Genomic DNA, 14,166 nt, shown 5'->3' with positions numbered 1-14,166 from the left:
TAGGAAATTAAGTACACAAGCTCCATAGCTGCAGTTCAGAGTGACTTTCATGTGGGTTCAGCACTGCTTTGGTTTTGTTTATGTTTAAAACTGAGATGGGGCTTTTTCTAATTGTTTTCCTGTGCTTATAAAAAAATGTTCCCTAATTACTGTGACCCAGCAGTTGTATTCACGTCTGCTGCTGTTCCTGCTCACAGTAATCACCTTCAATGAAATGACAGAAGGACATTTTATATGTGTTATAAACACTCTGTACTTGAAGACCTCTGCTTGGGTTGCAAAGCAATGTGCAAGCACAAGATCTGCCAGAGCAAAAGGTCTCTGCAGTTTACCTCAAAAAACATGCTACAAACACTGGATTAACCTTCCACAGAGAAAATCTCTCTGACTTTTGGCACACAAGTTGTGCACTTGGAAGGAAAGTGAGCAGCATTTTACCAGGTCCAGACTTGTCTTTTGCTCTCCCTCTTGTTCTCCTCGCTGCCTGTTTTGGATGGTCCCAGCCATTAAGAGCAAAACCCTGCAAAGCATGTGCTTGTCCTGACAAGCCTCCTGAGGTCTGTAACTCCACAAGAGCCAGGAGGATACACCATGAGAGCAGTAACAGCCAGAGTCAGGGAGCAGCAGCAGCAGCCTGGCCAGGCACAGCCATGCCCACAGCACAGCTGGGGTGGGGACCACAGCCCTGAGCTGAAGTGCAGCTCCACAGCCAAGACTTTGTTCAGCTCCTTTTCACATGGATGATTTTCACGATTTTTTAAAAAATACTTTTTCCCCACACACTCAATGGAGTCAAATTTCTACATCCCTTTTGGAACTGGGAAAGTCTGAGCCAAACTCCAGGTAAAATTTCAGCTTGATGCAGTGATGCTTACCTGAATTATAAAATATTTACAAAATCAGGAAGCATTTCAGCTTCCCTAATAATGACCAGAACTTTCCTGTACAATAGGCTTATCTCTCTTAGGGTTTGACTTCCTGACAAGATGGCCATGAAAACAAGCCAGGCATCAGATAAACTCTCTGCACCAAGTTGTCTCAGTTGTAAGTTTTTTGGTAAAGAAGCCACTTACGTTGCACTCAGTCCTGAGGGACTTAAGAGCCTTTATGTTATAAATACACACAGTACATTGTCATTTACAAGTAAAGAAATATTATCAAATCTCATTTAGAGTACAGATGCATAAGTTAGTAGAGTGAGCTTGATTCTGGTAGGCATTTATACTAATCAGAATTCTGCAAAGCAGTCCAGCATTTTTTTTAACTATTAGATGCCCTAATGATTTGAATAAAATCACTCCTTTAATCAGCTTTACAGTACTAGTCTTATTGTATATATACCACCTCTCAAGTCAAGACTATAATCTTTTAGTTTGCTTAATGAATGTTGCTGATGTAAAACAACATAATTCCTAATTACACAACTATTCAACTCATGCACTGGAAGATGAGAATAACCTTTACTTTGATTCTATATGCAGATAGACCTATTACCTTTGATGCATCTGCTGTGCAGCTGAGTTGGGAGCAGAGTAAATTCCATTTCTTTCCATCTTTTTCCAATCACAGAAGTTAATGCCGATAAAAAACGTGAAAGGTTGAATGTGACTGTCTTTTTATGGGAATGGTGAATTAGTGGCATGGTGATTACACATTGCCATGCTTTAGGAGAAGAGGGCATACAAGGATGACTCAGTTTTACAGTAATGTTGTTACAGATAGCTTCTGCTGCTGTCTGGTGGGTGCTTCAACTTCTTCATTATAATTATTTTTAGATGTTTTATACATTATAATTTTGTATTTGTGTAATTTTTTATTTTTCCCATATATAGAAAAGTTTCATCTTACACAACTCTTCCTGCATTTTACTCTTAATGCAAAGAACCTCTCACTTTTTATGCAAGTATATTTTAATTTCACTTAGCATTTTTCATATTTTTCCTGAGTTATTTTAATAAAACTGGCAAAAAACTACAGCAGAGTAGATAATGCAAACAACAAAGCTCACTTTAGATTTTTTGTTTGCAGGTTTTTTTGTTTCAGACAGAATGATAATGCTATGCTATCAAGTTATTTTTTTTTTTAGTTTTGCCTCTACAACTTGTAACTATATGTAATATTTCATCCACTCCCAAGAGAAAGTGTGTCTGTGTTCTCTTAAGCTTACAAAGATGCTTGAAATGGTTTGAAATCAGTTTTTGAAGATCCATGATCACATCATATAATTGGATTATAAAAGAAGACAGTAAATTTGCTCCATAAACAAATGAAAGTGGATGCTTTTTCACATTGGCTACATTATTTACATCATTCTGTTTCAGTCATTTAACAAGCTTATTGTGTTTTTGAAGGCACTGTTACATTTCAAAGCAGCTGGAGTATTTATTTGGCAGCTTTTATTCAAGTGAGCCTGAAGCACCTATTGTCAAATGTAACAGATGAAGTAAAGTCAGGATGGTTTAACTTCTGCTATATTTCTTCTTAAAATGATTGTTGTTCTGATTTAGCTTGTGTGCTCTTCTAGTTTTTCAATAATACCACTATCTTTTTTTTACTTAGGATTCTCATATCAGACCTACAGCAAGCAATAGAAAATCAAACTGGAGGGAGGTCCCATAGGAATCGAAGGTCCCTCTCTGGGTATAACTATGAAGTGTACCACTCCCTGGAAGAGGTGCATTAAAATTAATATTGTTCCTCTTATCTACTATAATGTTGTATTTAGTAAGGCTAAGGTTTCGTTTTCTCTACAAGTTCTTGTTACCTGTCCATCTTCAGGAGTGTTTCCTCTTTAAAAATAGGCACTTCCTTGAAAAAAAAAGGATTTAATATTTGTATTCAAGGCTTATCTTTACATGTAACTATATTTCAGAGCATCTGAGTTTTGAAAGTAGGTCTTTTAGTCTAGTTGAATAAGAGATTTCAGTGAGTGATTGGTCACACTAAGTCATTTAATTAAGCAATACAAGTAAATGCTTACGTATTTGCACAGGAGGTACAAACATGTAAAAACACTTAGATGCATACTCATTTCTGAGGAATACTATCCTGGATGATGGCTGGGTAAATAATTCCTGTTGATTTTAGTGTGCTCACGTATACAGTTTCAGTCTTCACCAAAACAAAGTCACTAGGCTGAGCATGGAGAGTGCTGCACCACCAGATCTGGTGCCCACGAAACAAATACTGCAGGTAGCACTGAGTCCTGCATGTCAATCTGTTTGCCATTGTATTCTGGCAGGCAGAAACATGGGCCTTCTTTCTTCATTCCATTGATATTTAGTGGCAATGGTGGATTAGCCGGATCCCCATATTTTTGATGGACAGCTTATGCATTCCAGTAATACCCAACAATGAAATGGAAAAAAAAATCCCATGTGAAGGCTGCATCCAGCCTCTGGCTATAGAGCTATGAGTGCCAAATAAAGGTTGAAGTGTGAAAACAAACCAAACAAACAAGATAAAAATAAAAACTATAGGAAAATCAAAAAATAGAGAGAGGACTGAGAGCTGAGCCAAATAAATGTACTGCAGTTTCTTCCCATGAAATGTGAAGATTGAAGCAATGGTTTTATTTTTGTGTTTGCAGATCGAGGACTGGATGCATTATCTGAATAGAACTTACTCAGATCTTGTTCATATGTTTTCTGTTGGAAAATCCTATGAAGGGAGACCACTGTATGTACTTAAGGTAAAGATAAAATCATCATTAATGAGACTAAAATCTGGAATCAGGGACAGACACTGTTATTTGTGTTACAGCATATACACCAGAGACACAGCTTAACAGTGTTTCCTAAGGATGAGTTGCTAAAATCTAAGTATCTCTCTGAATGTTATCTTTAATGAAAAAAAGGGGGGGAAAGCTACAAAACTAATAGCCAAATCCTATTTACCTGGATTGCATATGGATGGAGAAAGATAACAGGACAAGTTCAATTAGCAGGATTTGGATTTAAGTGGATTGGAAAGCTTTTTGTTTATAGACAACCAGGAGAGCAGTTTATGCAGGAGAGAGATCCCAGAGCACTGTGGAGCCCTTCTCAGCATGTGCCACAAATGCTGCTTCTTTACCTACTGACAAAATTTCAGGGCTGTATGCTCTCAATATGATTAGGACCACATTAGAGTGTGTCAGCAAGATGCAAAAAAAATCTTACTTTCAATGTATTTTCCTTTCATCTCCTATTGAAGAGTTCTGAAAATTTGATTTACTATCATGCAATTCATGTAATGTTCGTCACCCTACTCATAAAAGAGGAACTTACAGGTCTCACTTCTGCTACAGTTTTTTCCCGTAAGTCGGCCTCATTATCATGGCATACCTGCCTAACATTATCTTGGCTATACCTTTTAAAATAGTAAATTTGTGTTCCTTTACATGAGGAAATTCAAAATGGTTTAGCCTCTTTCATATTTTATTATTTTCTCATTATTGTGTTTTCACTATGTGATGCAATCTCTTGGTATTTTGTGAATATTCACATTTCAAGTTAGGTAAAAGATCGCGGCCCTACAAGAAAGCTGTCTGGATAGACTGTGGGATTCATGCAAGAGAGTGGATTGGCCCAGCCTTTTGCCAGTGGTTCGTGAAAGAAGTAAGTGTTTAAAATTTAGAGTCATACAGTTCTTTCTGTTAAGCAAACTTTTCATTTTTGCTGTAGCAGATCTAACACACTACTAATATGGAAAGTAACTAGCTATGATACCTCTCTTTTTAAAAATTATTTGTGGAATACTTAAGTACTTAATAAACGAAGCTGTTAGTGACAGCCAGACATAGCTAGGCACAGGACAAAAATATGGCAGACATATACTGGCAGAGATGTGAAGTAGGATTTTATTCCAAGACCCAAAAGTGTGAAATTTTCAATAATTTTGGTAATTGCCCAGGTAAATCAGTGCCAGTGTGTACTGCTTCAGATCAGTTCAGCAGTATCTTTGTTTTAAGGACTTAGTTTAAAAGAGACATTTCTCTTCTGTGTAATTCCATAGGAATAGAAAGCTAGTCACAAAATCACTAAATAAAATCACAGAATTGTTTAGGTTTGAAAAGACCTTAAAGATCATCAAGTCCAGCTGTTAACCTAACACTGCCAAGTCCATCACTAAGCTGTCACCCCAAGTGCCACATCTTTTAAATACTTCCAGGGATGGTGACAAGCATTTCACTGGACAGCCTGTTCCAACATTTGACAACCCTGTTAGTATCCAAGCATCCAACCCAGTATCCAAGCCTCTCCTGGATCAACTTAAGGCCATTTCCTCTTGTCCTATCACTTGTTACTTGAGATGAGAGGCTGGCTCCCACCTGGCTACAGCTCCTCTCAGGCAGTTGTAGAGAGCAATAAGGACCCTCCTGAGCCTCCTTTTCTCTAAAGACCTTCAGTTCCCTCAGCTGCTCCTCATCACATTAGTTCTCCAGACCTTCACCAGCTTCAATTCCCTTCTCTGGACTCACTCCATAACCTACCTCCATGTTTTTTTTGTAGTGAGGGGCCCAAAACTGAACGTAGAATTCAAGGTGTGGCCTCACCACTGCCGAGTACAGGGGGACAATCACTGCCCTAGTCTTGCTGGCCACACTAATCTAGATACAGGCCAGGTGTCATTGGCCTTCTTGGCCACCTGGGCACACACTGGCTCATATTCAACTGCTGTCAACGAGCACCCCCAGGTTTTTTTCCAATGGGCATCTTCCCAGTCACTCTTCCCTCAGCTGGTAGCACTGCATGAGGTCTCTGTGACTCAAGTACAGGATCTGGCACTTGGCTTTTCTGAACAGTTGGTCTCAATCTGTCAAGAATTCATCTACCATACTTCCATGATGGCAACTGTCATAGTTTTCTGCTGTGCAATGTCTTCCAGCTCCTGTTTGTTACCCATCCTTTGTGTATTGGTATAGATGTGCTTCAGGTGGGCTACTGATCTGAATGCCTTCTGCAGGGAAGAAGCCCTAATTCCTGCATGATTGGTTTTAGGCACTTCTGTGGTTTCTAACACATGAATACCCTTCTGTCTTTGCTGCCACATGTATCTCCATCCCCACTGGGATGGCAGACTGAAGGACCTAACTAGAACAACATCCCTCAAACATCCGTGTGGTGCCCCCAAGTTTATCAAGCCTGGTTTTATCCTCTTCCACCTTCAAATCCAGTTTAAAGCTCTTTCAGTGCGACCTCTTAACACTTATGATCAAAGATTGTTTTCCCCTTTTGAGACAAGTACACCCTATCTCACTGGGAAGCTTGCTGTTGCGTAAACAAACCCATGGTCAAAACCCCAAAATTCTGCCAGTGACACCAGTCTCAGAGCCAGGGATTGATCTGCTGGCTGTTCTTCTTCATAGATGGATTTCACCTGAAATGATGAATTTCATATTATCTGAAAAGCAAGTGATTCCAATGTTTCTTTGATTCTATCTTATTTGGTTTATTCTCCCTTTATTTTTGATGTCTAGTTTTTAGTCTCCATACTTATCCATTTGCAGGTTTCAAATGAGAGGTGAAATCAAATGGAATTGGAATTTTGCTTCTAAATTGTCTGGTTCTGTTTTGCCCAAGGCAGCACACAATATGCCATGGCCTCCTTGCCAGACGGAGCTCGGCAGGTCAGAGAAAGAATGTTATAGATAAGGAAGAATAAACAACCTTGAAAAGCTGATCCTACGCATTCAAACTCCTTCTTTGGCTGCATGGGCTAAGAAACAAGGACTATTACAATCTTAGGGTCATTCTGACACTGCAGACCCTGAGATTCTCTGTAGACTTTATAGCACGCTATAGACTGTGGGTGTGTATATAAAAACCTTCTGGTTGTTATTAGATCTTCAGAGAGCCTGATAAGGCTGATTCTCAAATTATGTAGAAACATTTTCCTGGATTAAAAGTAGTCTCCACAGAGCTCCTTCAGACTACAAGAATGTATCACCTTTGTCTGCCCATCCCTTCTCAGAGCAGTATTTCAATCCAGCATTAAATTAAAAAGCATCAGGAAGAGAATACATTATGCTTACAGTCTCCATCATCATATTAAAATCAACTGGCTAAGGAGGAAAGACAAGATTATTAGATTGCTTGGTTTAGGATATTACTTTTCTCATTGTATGAATTAGAAATTTTTAGGAAGAACTCTGGGAAACCTGAAGGTCTTTCTGTGCTTGAAACTCTGCAATTCTTTTTTGCTGGCAAACTCTTCCCTTAAGACCTCTGCAGCCTGGCAGCCCAGTTTTCCATCCTCCCTGGTACTTACAGGCAGTTCTGAGAAAGGGCTGTCAGCTTGGAAACAGATTTTTCCTGGCACATTTGTTGACTCTAAGGAATAGCACCACAAGCCCATTGATTTAAGGCAAGGAAGAAGTAGTGCTGGATTTACATGATGTTGGCTTCTTTTCTAACACCATACATGCGTTCCTTTACTCTGCAGGCAGCCTGAAATGACTTAGCAAGCTTTCACTTCTCTGACACTTATTTTTATTGAAGTATATCCATGTTCCTGTGTACAAGAAGGCTTTTCAGGCAATTTAGCTTAGGAAGAAAACCCTCTATGCATGAATTTCACTTAACATTCAAGCCTCAGACAGTGTGCCTCAAACTTTACCAAATAGCCCTATTCAGTTTGGGAACCCTCAGTGTCTGGTTTGCACCTCTAGAAGTGGCAGTTTCTGTGTGACAGTGGATTTGCTGGAAGCAATCGAAGAGCACCTCCAAAGAGTGGAGGTGTCACTGAGCAGCTGCTCATAGCTTTCTCCTGGGCATAGCAGCAGCTCCACGTTTTCTACAGAGAATCTGGAATTGTTCAGCTAAACTGGACCTGGCTCCCATCTACTTAGAAATGCAAAACAGACTAAAGTAGATCAGACTTGGGATGTCAGGAGGTAAGGCTGGAGCATGGGAAGGCAAGACGCTGCCTGCTGTGTAGACTTGTTCTGTATTTGGACAATTACAATAATTAGGGGAAAAAAAATAACTAGAGGAAAAAATATAGAAAAATTACATATATAAAAGAGAAAGAGAATGCACAGGATATTACATGATAATATATTTCAAAGTACAAAAGCAGCCTACTCACATTTTGAAACAAATTAAAGGAGAGCAAATACTATGGTTTGGGGAGTTGTGGGTTTTGTTTGGTTTTCTGTGTGTTGTTTTGAGGTTTTTTTTTTCCTTATAATCTACTCCAGAATGAGCTCTAGCCTTGGGTTTGTGCTCCTGATGTTAATAACAACATCACTGTTTGTTTCTGTGGAAGGCGCCCCTAAAAGTCTGTAGTCTCTTGGCTAAAGATAATCAGATGTTCTGTCAGGAGTAGCTGTACTGCTGGCCTCTGGCAAACCCGACCTCATTGTCATTGAATTTCAAGTCAAGAAAGGGGACACCCTGCACACAGGACCAGAGTTTTAGGTACTTGCTAATGAGACTCAGAGAAGTGTCTGCACTTGTACTGTAGCAGTGAGGTTGCAGTAGAATCCCACCCAATTTAAGCCTTACTCAGACGGAAAGAGATGGAAAAAGTGCTCTGAAAGTGGAAACATTACAAGACCTTTGGTGGAGAAGGGAAGCATGACAAACTGTAAAAGGAAACAGAACTGATTATATGTGGGCTACTTTGAAGGCAACCTGCAAAGATAAATGAACCCAATCTAGTGTTCACAGCAAGAGCTTTAGGGGAAAAAAAAGAAGAAAGGTTTGTTAGCCTACAATTTTAAAAAGGGTAGATGGGATCTAATATATTATTATGTTATTAAATATTATGAACTAAAAGATACTCTGTTATGTAACTACTTTGTGGAAAGCTACAAAAAAAGTAGAAAAGTCTACTTTTCTAAAGTAGACTTTAGAAAAAAAAATCAGATATAACATGTATTTATCAAAAATTAAATAGCTCTCAGAGAAACAAAGATATAATAACTATAACTATTTTGCAAAAATACAATTATATATGTACATATGTTAAGTAAGAATATTTAGCTCCTATTCATTGAGAGAGGTGAAGTAGAATTCAGCTATCAAATTATCCTGACCTCAAATTTAGGATTTTACCATTTTTTTAAAAATCTGAAATACGGCTCACAGGCTGCTATTTAAATTAACATCAAAACTCGAGTCTGTTTCAGTTTTAGTGAAAGCAGATGAGGATTCCCATTACATCTGGTTTGACTTTCTTTCCTCTAATAAATGGTGCCATTTGATCCATTTCAATGATGTATAACCTTGAGATGTCTTTCATAAAATATTTTCAGAAAACAGCATAGTTGAGATGTGACTTTGAGTTGTGTTATTCTTTATTTGTGATGCAGGAATTTTTATTTCAATATTGGAAAATTCAAGAAATGAAATTAAAAATCTTCAAGAAGCATGCGCTGGTTGTTCTTCTTGACAAAATGTTTTAAGACTCCAATGTCACCTGTAATGTCTATTACAATCAAATGCATCTCCCTAAAGGAGTTACCTCATCAGGGCCTCAAATGAAGGTGAAAATAGTCTCACACTTTGGAAATGCAGTGACCTTCACAACCTTCTTCTCCCATCCTCAACAATTATCACAATTATTTGAGTTCCCAAATTACTCAAGATTATGCGTTTGGACTTCATCATGCTCCCAGGAAGCAAACATATAGCCCCAGAAAAAGAAATTAAAGGCTGAGGGCAGTTCTCAGGGGTATTTTGTTGTTTGTGGTTTTTTGTTGGTTTTTTTTTTTTTTCATGCTGACATTGGTATTGATTTATTCCAAAACCAGGTTAGAAACTCATTTTTTCACTCTATAATAATGAGCCAAGAGAGACACACACACTGTCTAAGAAGCAAAGTGGCAACATCTGCCCCCACTATTCTCAGCTTGAGATTGATTTATGAGTCACCTCGTGGGATGCATATGGGATGCATACTGCCAATTAGCCAGCCATTAGGCTTGTGGACCAGGCCCCAGAGAGCAGTCTTTACCAGGAATTTTGCAGCATTCAAGACCTCAGATTCTTCCTCAAGAATGTTTATGAAGTGTTGAGTGCAGCCAGCTAAAGGAGCAGCACATAGCCAGAGCTCAGTCAGGACAGCAGTGCACTCAGATGCAGGGCCAAGCAGGAGACACAGACAGTGTTAAAAAGGGTTGGATCTTCTGCATTGCCCAGGCCATGTAGTCAGAAGTCAATAAAGCTATAAGTATTCTTACTTTAAGATCTGCTGAAAGCCAGTGTAGCACTTATTCTACAAAATTCCACAGTCCATGTCCTGATGGATAAAACATCTGCAATATCCTGCATCGACAGAGCAGCACTCAGTCATTCATTCCAGTGCTGAAGCCCACACTGTCAGGAAAATAGCTTCACTTTCTGGATCATTGCTGGGTCTTGCTGAGCTCCATCAAAACCAGGAGTCCTTTAGTATTTAGAAAATTTCTTTCCCTGTGTTATTTGTTAACTACCAGAGCCTTGAAATACTGCCTAATTATCAAATTCAGATATCAGTTTTTTCACCCACTTCAGAAATAGTCTGATCTTGGGGGCGTGCAAGATAGTTATGTGAAGCAATACAATAATGTTTTCTGAAGATTATACACTTGATCTATCACTTGTCAGCCAACTAAAGTCTTTTGAACAGGTACAACTGAAATAGTGTGTTCCCACATCCCAGGGTTTCAGACTAAGATTAATTCAAAGGATGCTCATTACACCTAAATTTAGTTATTTTTTTAGACAATGTGTTCCACCTGCTGTGATAGGCTTTCCATCTCCATTTTTTGGAGTTCTCCAAGTGGAAATTTTGAACCATAGAGGAAAGAAAGCAAGGACCTGATTGTCTCTTCATATAAATCAGACATTTGTGCCAGTTCTTTCCTGGGTACAGGTATGCCACTGTTCCTCAAGTACCTTTGACTGATGGCCCTCAAAAATCTGAAGAGCTTTTGAAAAAAGATGAAATATTCCAAAGTGAATGAGAGGCATGCAAGGCCAAAACAAATATTGTACCTGTAGCTTTTTCCTTTTACCCTTCAGCTGGATGTTCTTTCTTTCCAAAGTCTGTTCCCTTCAGCTAAAGCTCTTTAGCTGATGTTAGCTTGAAATGAAATATTTGTTGCTCTTTATATAATTACATCTTCTTACTCTGTGGAATCTTCCTATCTGGGTTTTCCTCCAGTTGATCAATTTTTAGTTTACCCTTTGTTTAGGAGAATCAGAAGCTTCCCAGGGCTGTTTTATGCCCCTGCAGCCTCCTTCACAGGTGCCAATGGTGATGACACCACAAAAACTGTGTTTTTTCAACTTGCAGGACCAGTCATCTGGTGACAATCTCCTCATGAATGTCTGCAGCTCTTTCAGTAAACACAATACAATCCTTGGAGCTTAATTTTTATTGTTTACCAGATTCTAGTCTCCTCAGCTGTCTTTTTGGCTGCCTAATTAAAAAAAATAAAAAGACTTCTCTGATTGATCCCTATATATTCATTATCTGGAGGAAAAAATCCATCTGTTTCATCCTGCCGTATCTATATTTGAAGCACTCAGCCTTACTTGTCTTTAGCTAATTCAGGCTTCTCTGTCAGGAGCTTCTGCCTGAAACACTGTTTTTTCTCAATAAGAGAGATCACCTCTTCCAGCCTCTTCGCTCAGCACTTCATTCATCAGCCTTTCAGCAGCAAGAGGCACTGGTACCAATGCAGAATTTGTTTTATCCTCATGATTTTTTTTCCATCCTGTAAATGCAGTTCCTGCCTTTTGAAGTTCATGTGCAGTATTCACACCTACGTGTAGTAGTTTCTGCTTCTACTCAATGTCTCCCATTCTACAGCTGTTCCCTTTTTTTGGCAGCCATCCTATACACCACTTCTCTCTGAGTGTCTGCATCTCTCTGGCACATTCTTGCTACTGAAAATCTGCACCAATTCTGAGGGAAAGGGAACTAAAGTAGCAGTGAACACTGATCTGGGGCCTCAATTGTGATGCCTTTTTTTTTTTTTTTTTTTTTTTTTTTTTTTAATGGATAAAATCTAAGCCAATGCCAAAACTATGCAGTGCAGTACCATGGTATCACCACAACGAGGCATGTGATGCATTGTTTAAAGGCAACTGTGGCAAAACATTTTTATGCTGTGATGTATCTCTGTCTCTTTTGATCCATGGTGGAATTTCCCAGGTTTTATTCAACAATAATGCAGTTTAGGGAAGGTTCTTTCCTTTACTGTTACAACTTCACAACAACAACAACAACAACAACAACAACAGTTAAACTTGATTCCAGTTTTCCAAAAGAAAGTACTGTGCTATTTTTTGTGTGCACTTTCAGCTATTCAGCTGCATCTTTCTGCCTATCCATGACCTTAAGAAAGCAAAAAGTGCTTTAATTTTGCTTGCAGCTATTAATTTTTGACAATGTAAGTAGATCTTGATAAAAGAAAAGTAAAACTGCAGTTGTGTTGTGCCTGTAATAGGAATTCCTCAATGACACTTGCTCCTGTAAATTCCTATTGAAGTATTCATCACTAGGACATTCAGATTCTACTCCCTGAAGGCTTTTAGGCTGTTGAATATGTTCTTCTTCAAGACATGAAAAGAATTCACATTGTTGTTGCAACACATTAGTTGCCCTAAGGAAGAAATTCTGCTCTGTATTTTAGCAGTCCAATCTTGTGTGATGGTACTGAGTAATTAGGCCTCAGTAAAACTGCTGATATGCAGAAACGCTACTGAGCATGAAATAGGACTGTGAAATAAAATTCCATATGTTGGACAATTTATTTGTTCCAGAAATGGAATTACAAGCAATTGTTTGTTGTCTTAAGTATTTAATTGTGTCTAAAAATTTAATTAAACCTTGTATTCAAGTGAGTCCTCTTGAGTTTACCTCAATATATACTACCATGGAGCAACATAATTAGGATGTAAAATTCAATAATTACATTTTTCAGAGGCCTATATCTTGGTGGGCACTAATTTCATACAATCACTAGTAAAGAAATTTGTGTTGCTCCTTTCAAAGCATTCACAGTACTCCAGAATAACTCAGACCTTTTTTTTTCCCAGACAGGCAGTCCTTTATTGTTTGGCATCTAAGATGTTTTTCTTCTTTCCTTTTGTACCATCTCTCTGAGTTGAACCAAGAGGTTGTCTCTCCAGTTTTAACTAAGGTCTATGTAATAATGCATCTTCTTTCCCACAAGATCCTGCCCTTGTTTGAGTGGTCCCAGCCTTGCACAGGATTCCTGGAATGGCTGTTTGCTTTTCTAATATGTCAATCCCATCATCATCCCATCCCACCATCTCTTCTGCTTCAGCATCTTTTCCATTTTCATCCTTAAAGAGCTACACAGTCAAGTCTTTGGAATTCTGCAGATCCTTCTTGTCAGACTCTTTTTATGGGTGTTGAGGAGTAGTTGCAGCACACTCCTCTTTCTAAGTTGTTTCTGGGTTCCTTCTGTGGTAAATGCCTTTAAAGAGGAAGGAAGGTTTTGCTTTGTTCTAAACAAAAAAGATAAATCAGACATAGTTCAAGTTTCATCCTTGAAAACTTGACCCTTTGTTTTAAGCCATTTGTTTTTAAATACTTGGCTGTATCTTAGCCTTAATAATGGGCTTTCTGCTCTGCTTGTGATTTGAATGCCAAAGCAGGACAGTAGCAGTAAAAGGGAAACCAGAGATAAAAAGCTGTACTGTTTCCAAGAGCAGAGACAGAGCTAATTACTAACTTGCCAAACTGATAAATTGGCAATGAAGGCCTGAATGGCAGATCATGGTGTCAGTCTGCTAAAGTGTAACACATGCAGATAAAAGTAAAATATTGTGTATTACTGTCAGAAAAGATGTTTTAACTGATATCTTAATAATGGCATGGAACAGTTAATCCTTTTTTTGCCAGAAGCAGTTTTGTGCAATTTCTGGCAGAGCAGTAAATGGAGTCAGTTCTTTGGGCTAAAATAGTAACTGTTAATTCAGTATGATTGTTTAATTCAAAAATCAGAAAGAGCAAAATCTGATTGTTACCTTAAATTTAATAATAATTAATTGTTAGATAGCAAATCCTTATTAAGCTCAATTGGGATTTCAGAGTTTCTGCCAACCCTGTCTCCTTGCTTTGTCCTTCTTACTCAATCCCCTGATTTTATAAAAAGCCTAACTGCATCCTAAATCCATTTTACACTCTTGCCTTTATTGCCCTGGCAGTTTACAATATATC

General features: G+C 38.5%; 1 protein-coding gene across 1 annotated transcript in view; it reads left to right on the top strand.

Moving 5' to 3' along the window:
* CPA6 (carboxypeptidase A6) overlaps positions 1-14,166 on the top strand; it is an 83,438-nt gene that overhangs the window by 52,414 nt on the left and 16,858 nt on the right. Inside the window, exons 4-6 of the mRNA XM_012571992.5 lie at positions 2,560-2,674; positions 3,590-3,691; positions 4,494-4,598. Coding sequence (XP_012427446.4) covers positions 2,560-2,674; positions 3,590-3,691; positions 4,494-4,598 — 322 coding nt within the window. The remainder of the gene's footprint in view (positions 1-2,559; positions 2,675-3,589; positions 3,692-4,493; positions 4,599-14,166) is intronic.

Source organism: Taeniopygia guttata, chromosome 2 (genome assembly GCF_048771995.1).
Source record: "Taeniopygia guttata chromosome 2, bTaeGut7.mat, whole genome shotgun sequence".
Taxonomy (NCBI): Eukaryota; Metazoa; Chordata; class Aves; order Passeriformes; family Estrildidae; genus Taeniopygia; species Taeniopygia guttata.
The sequence above is the reverse complement of the archived record's forward strand: the minus strand, read 5'-3'. Positions and strand labels throughout refer to the sequence as shown.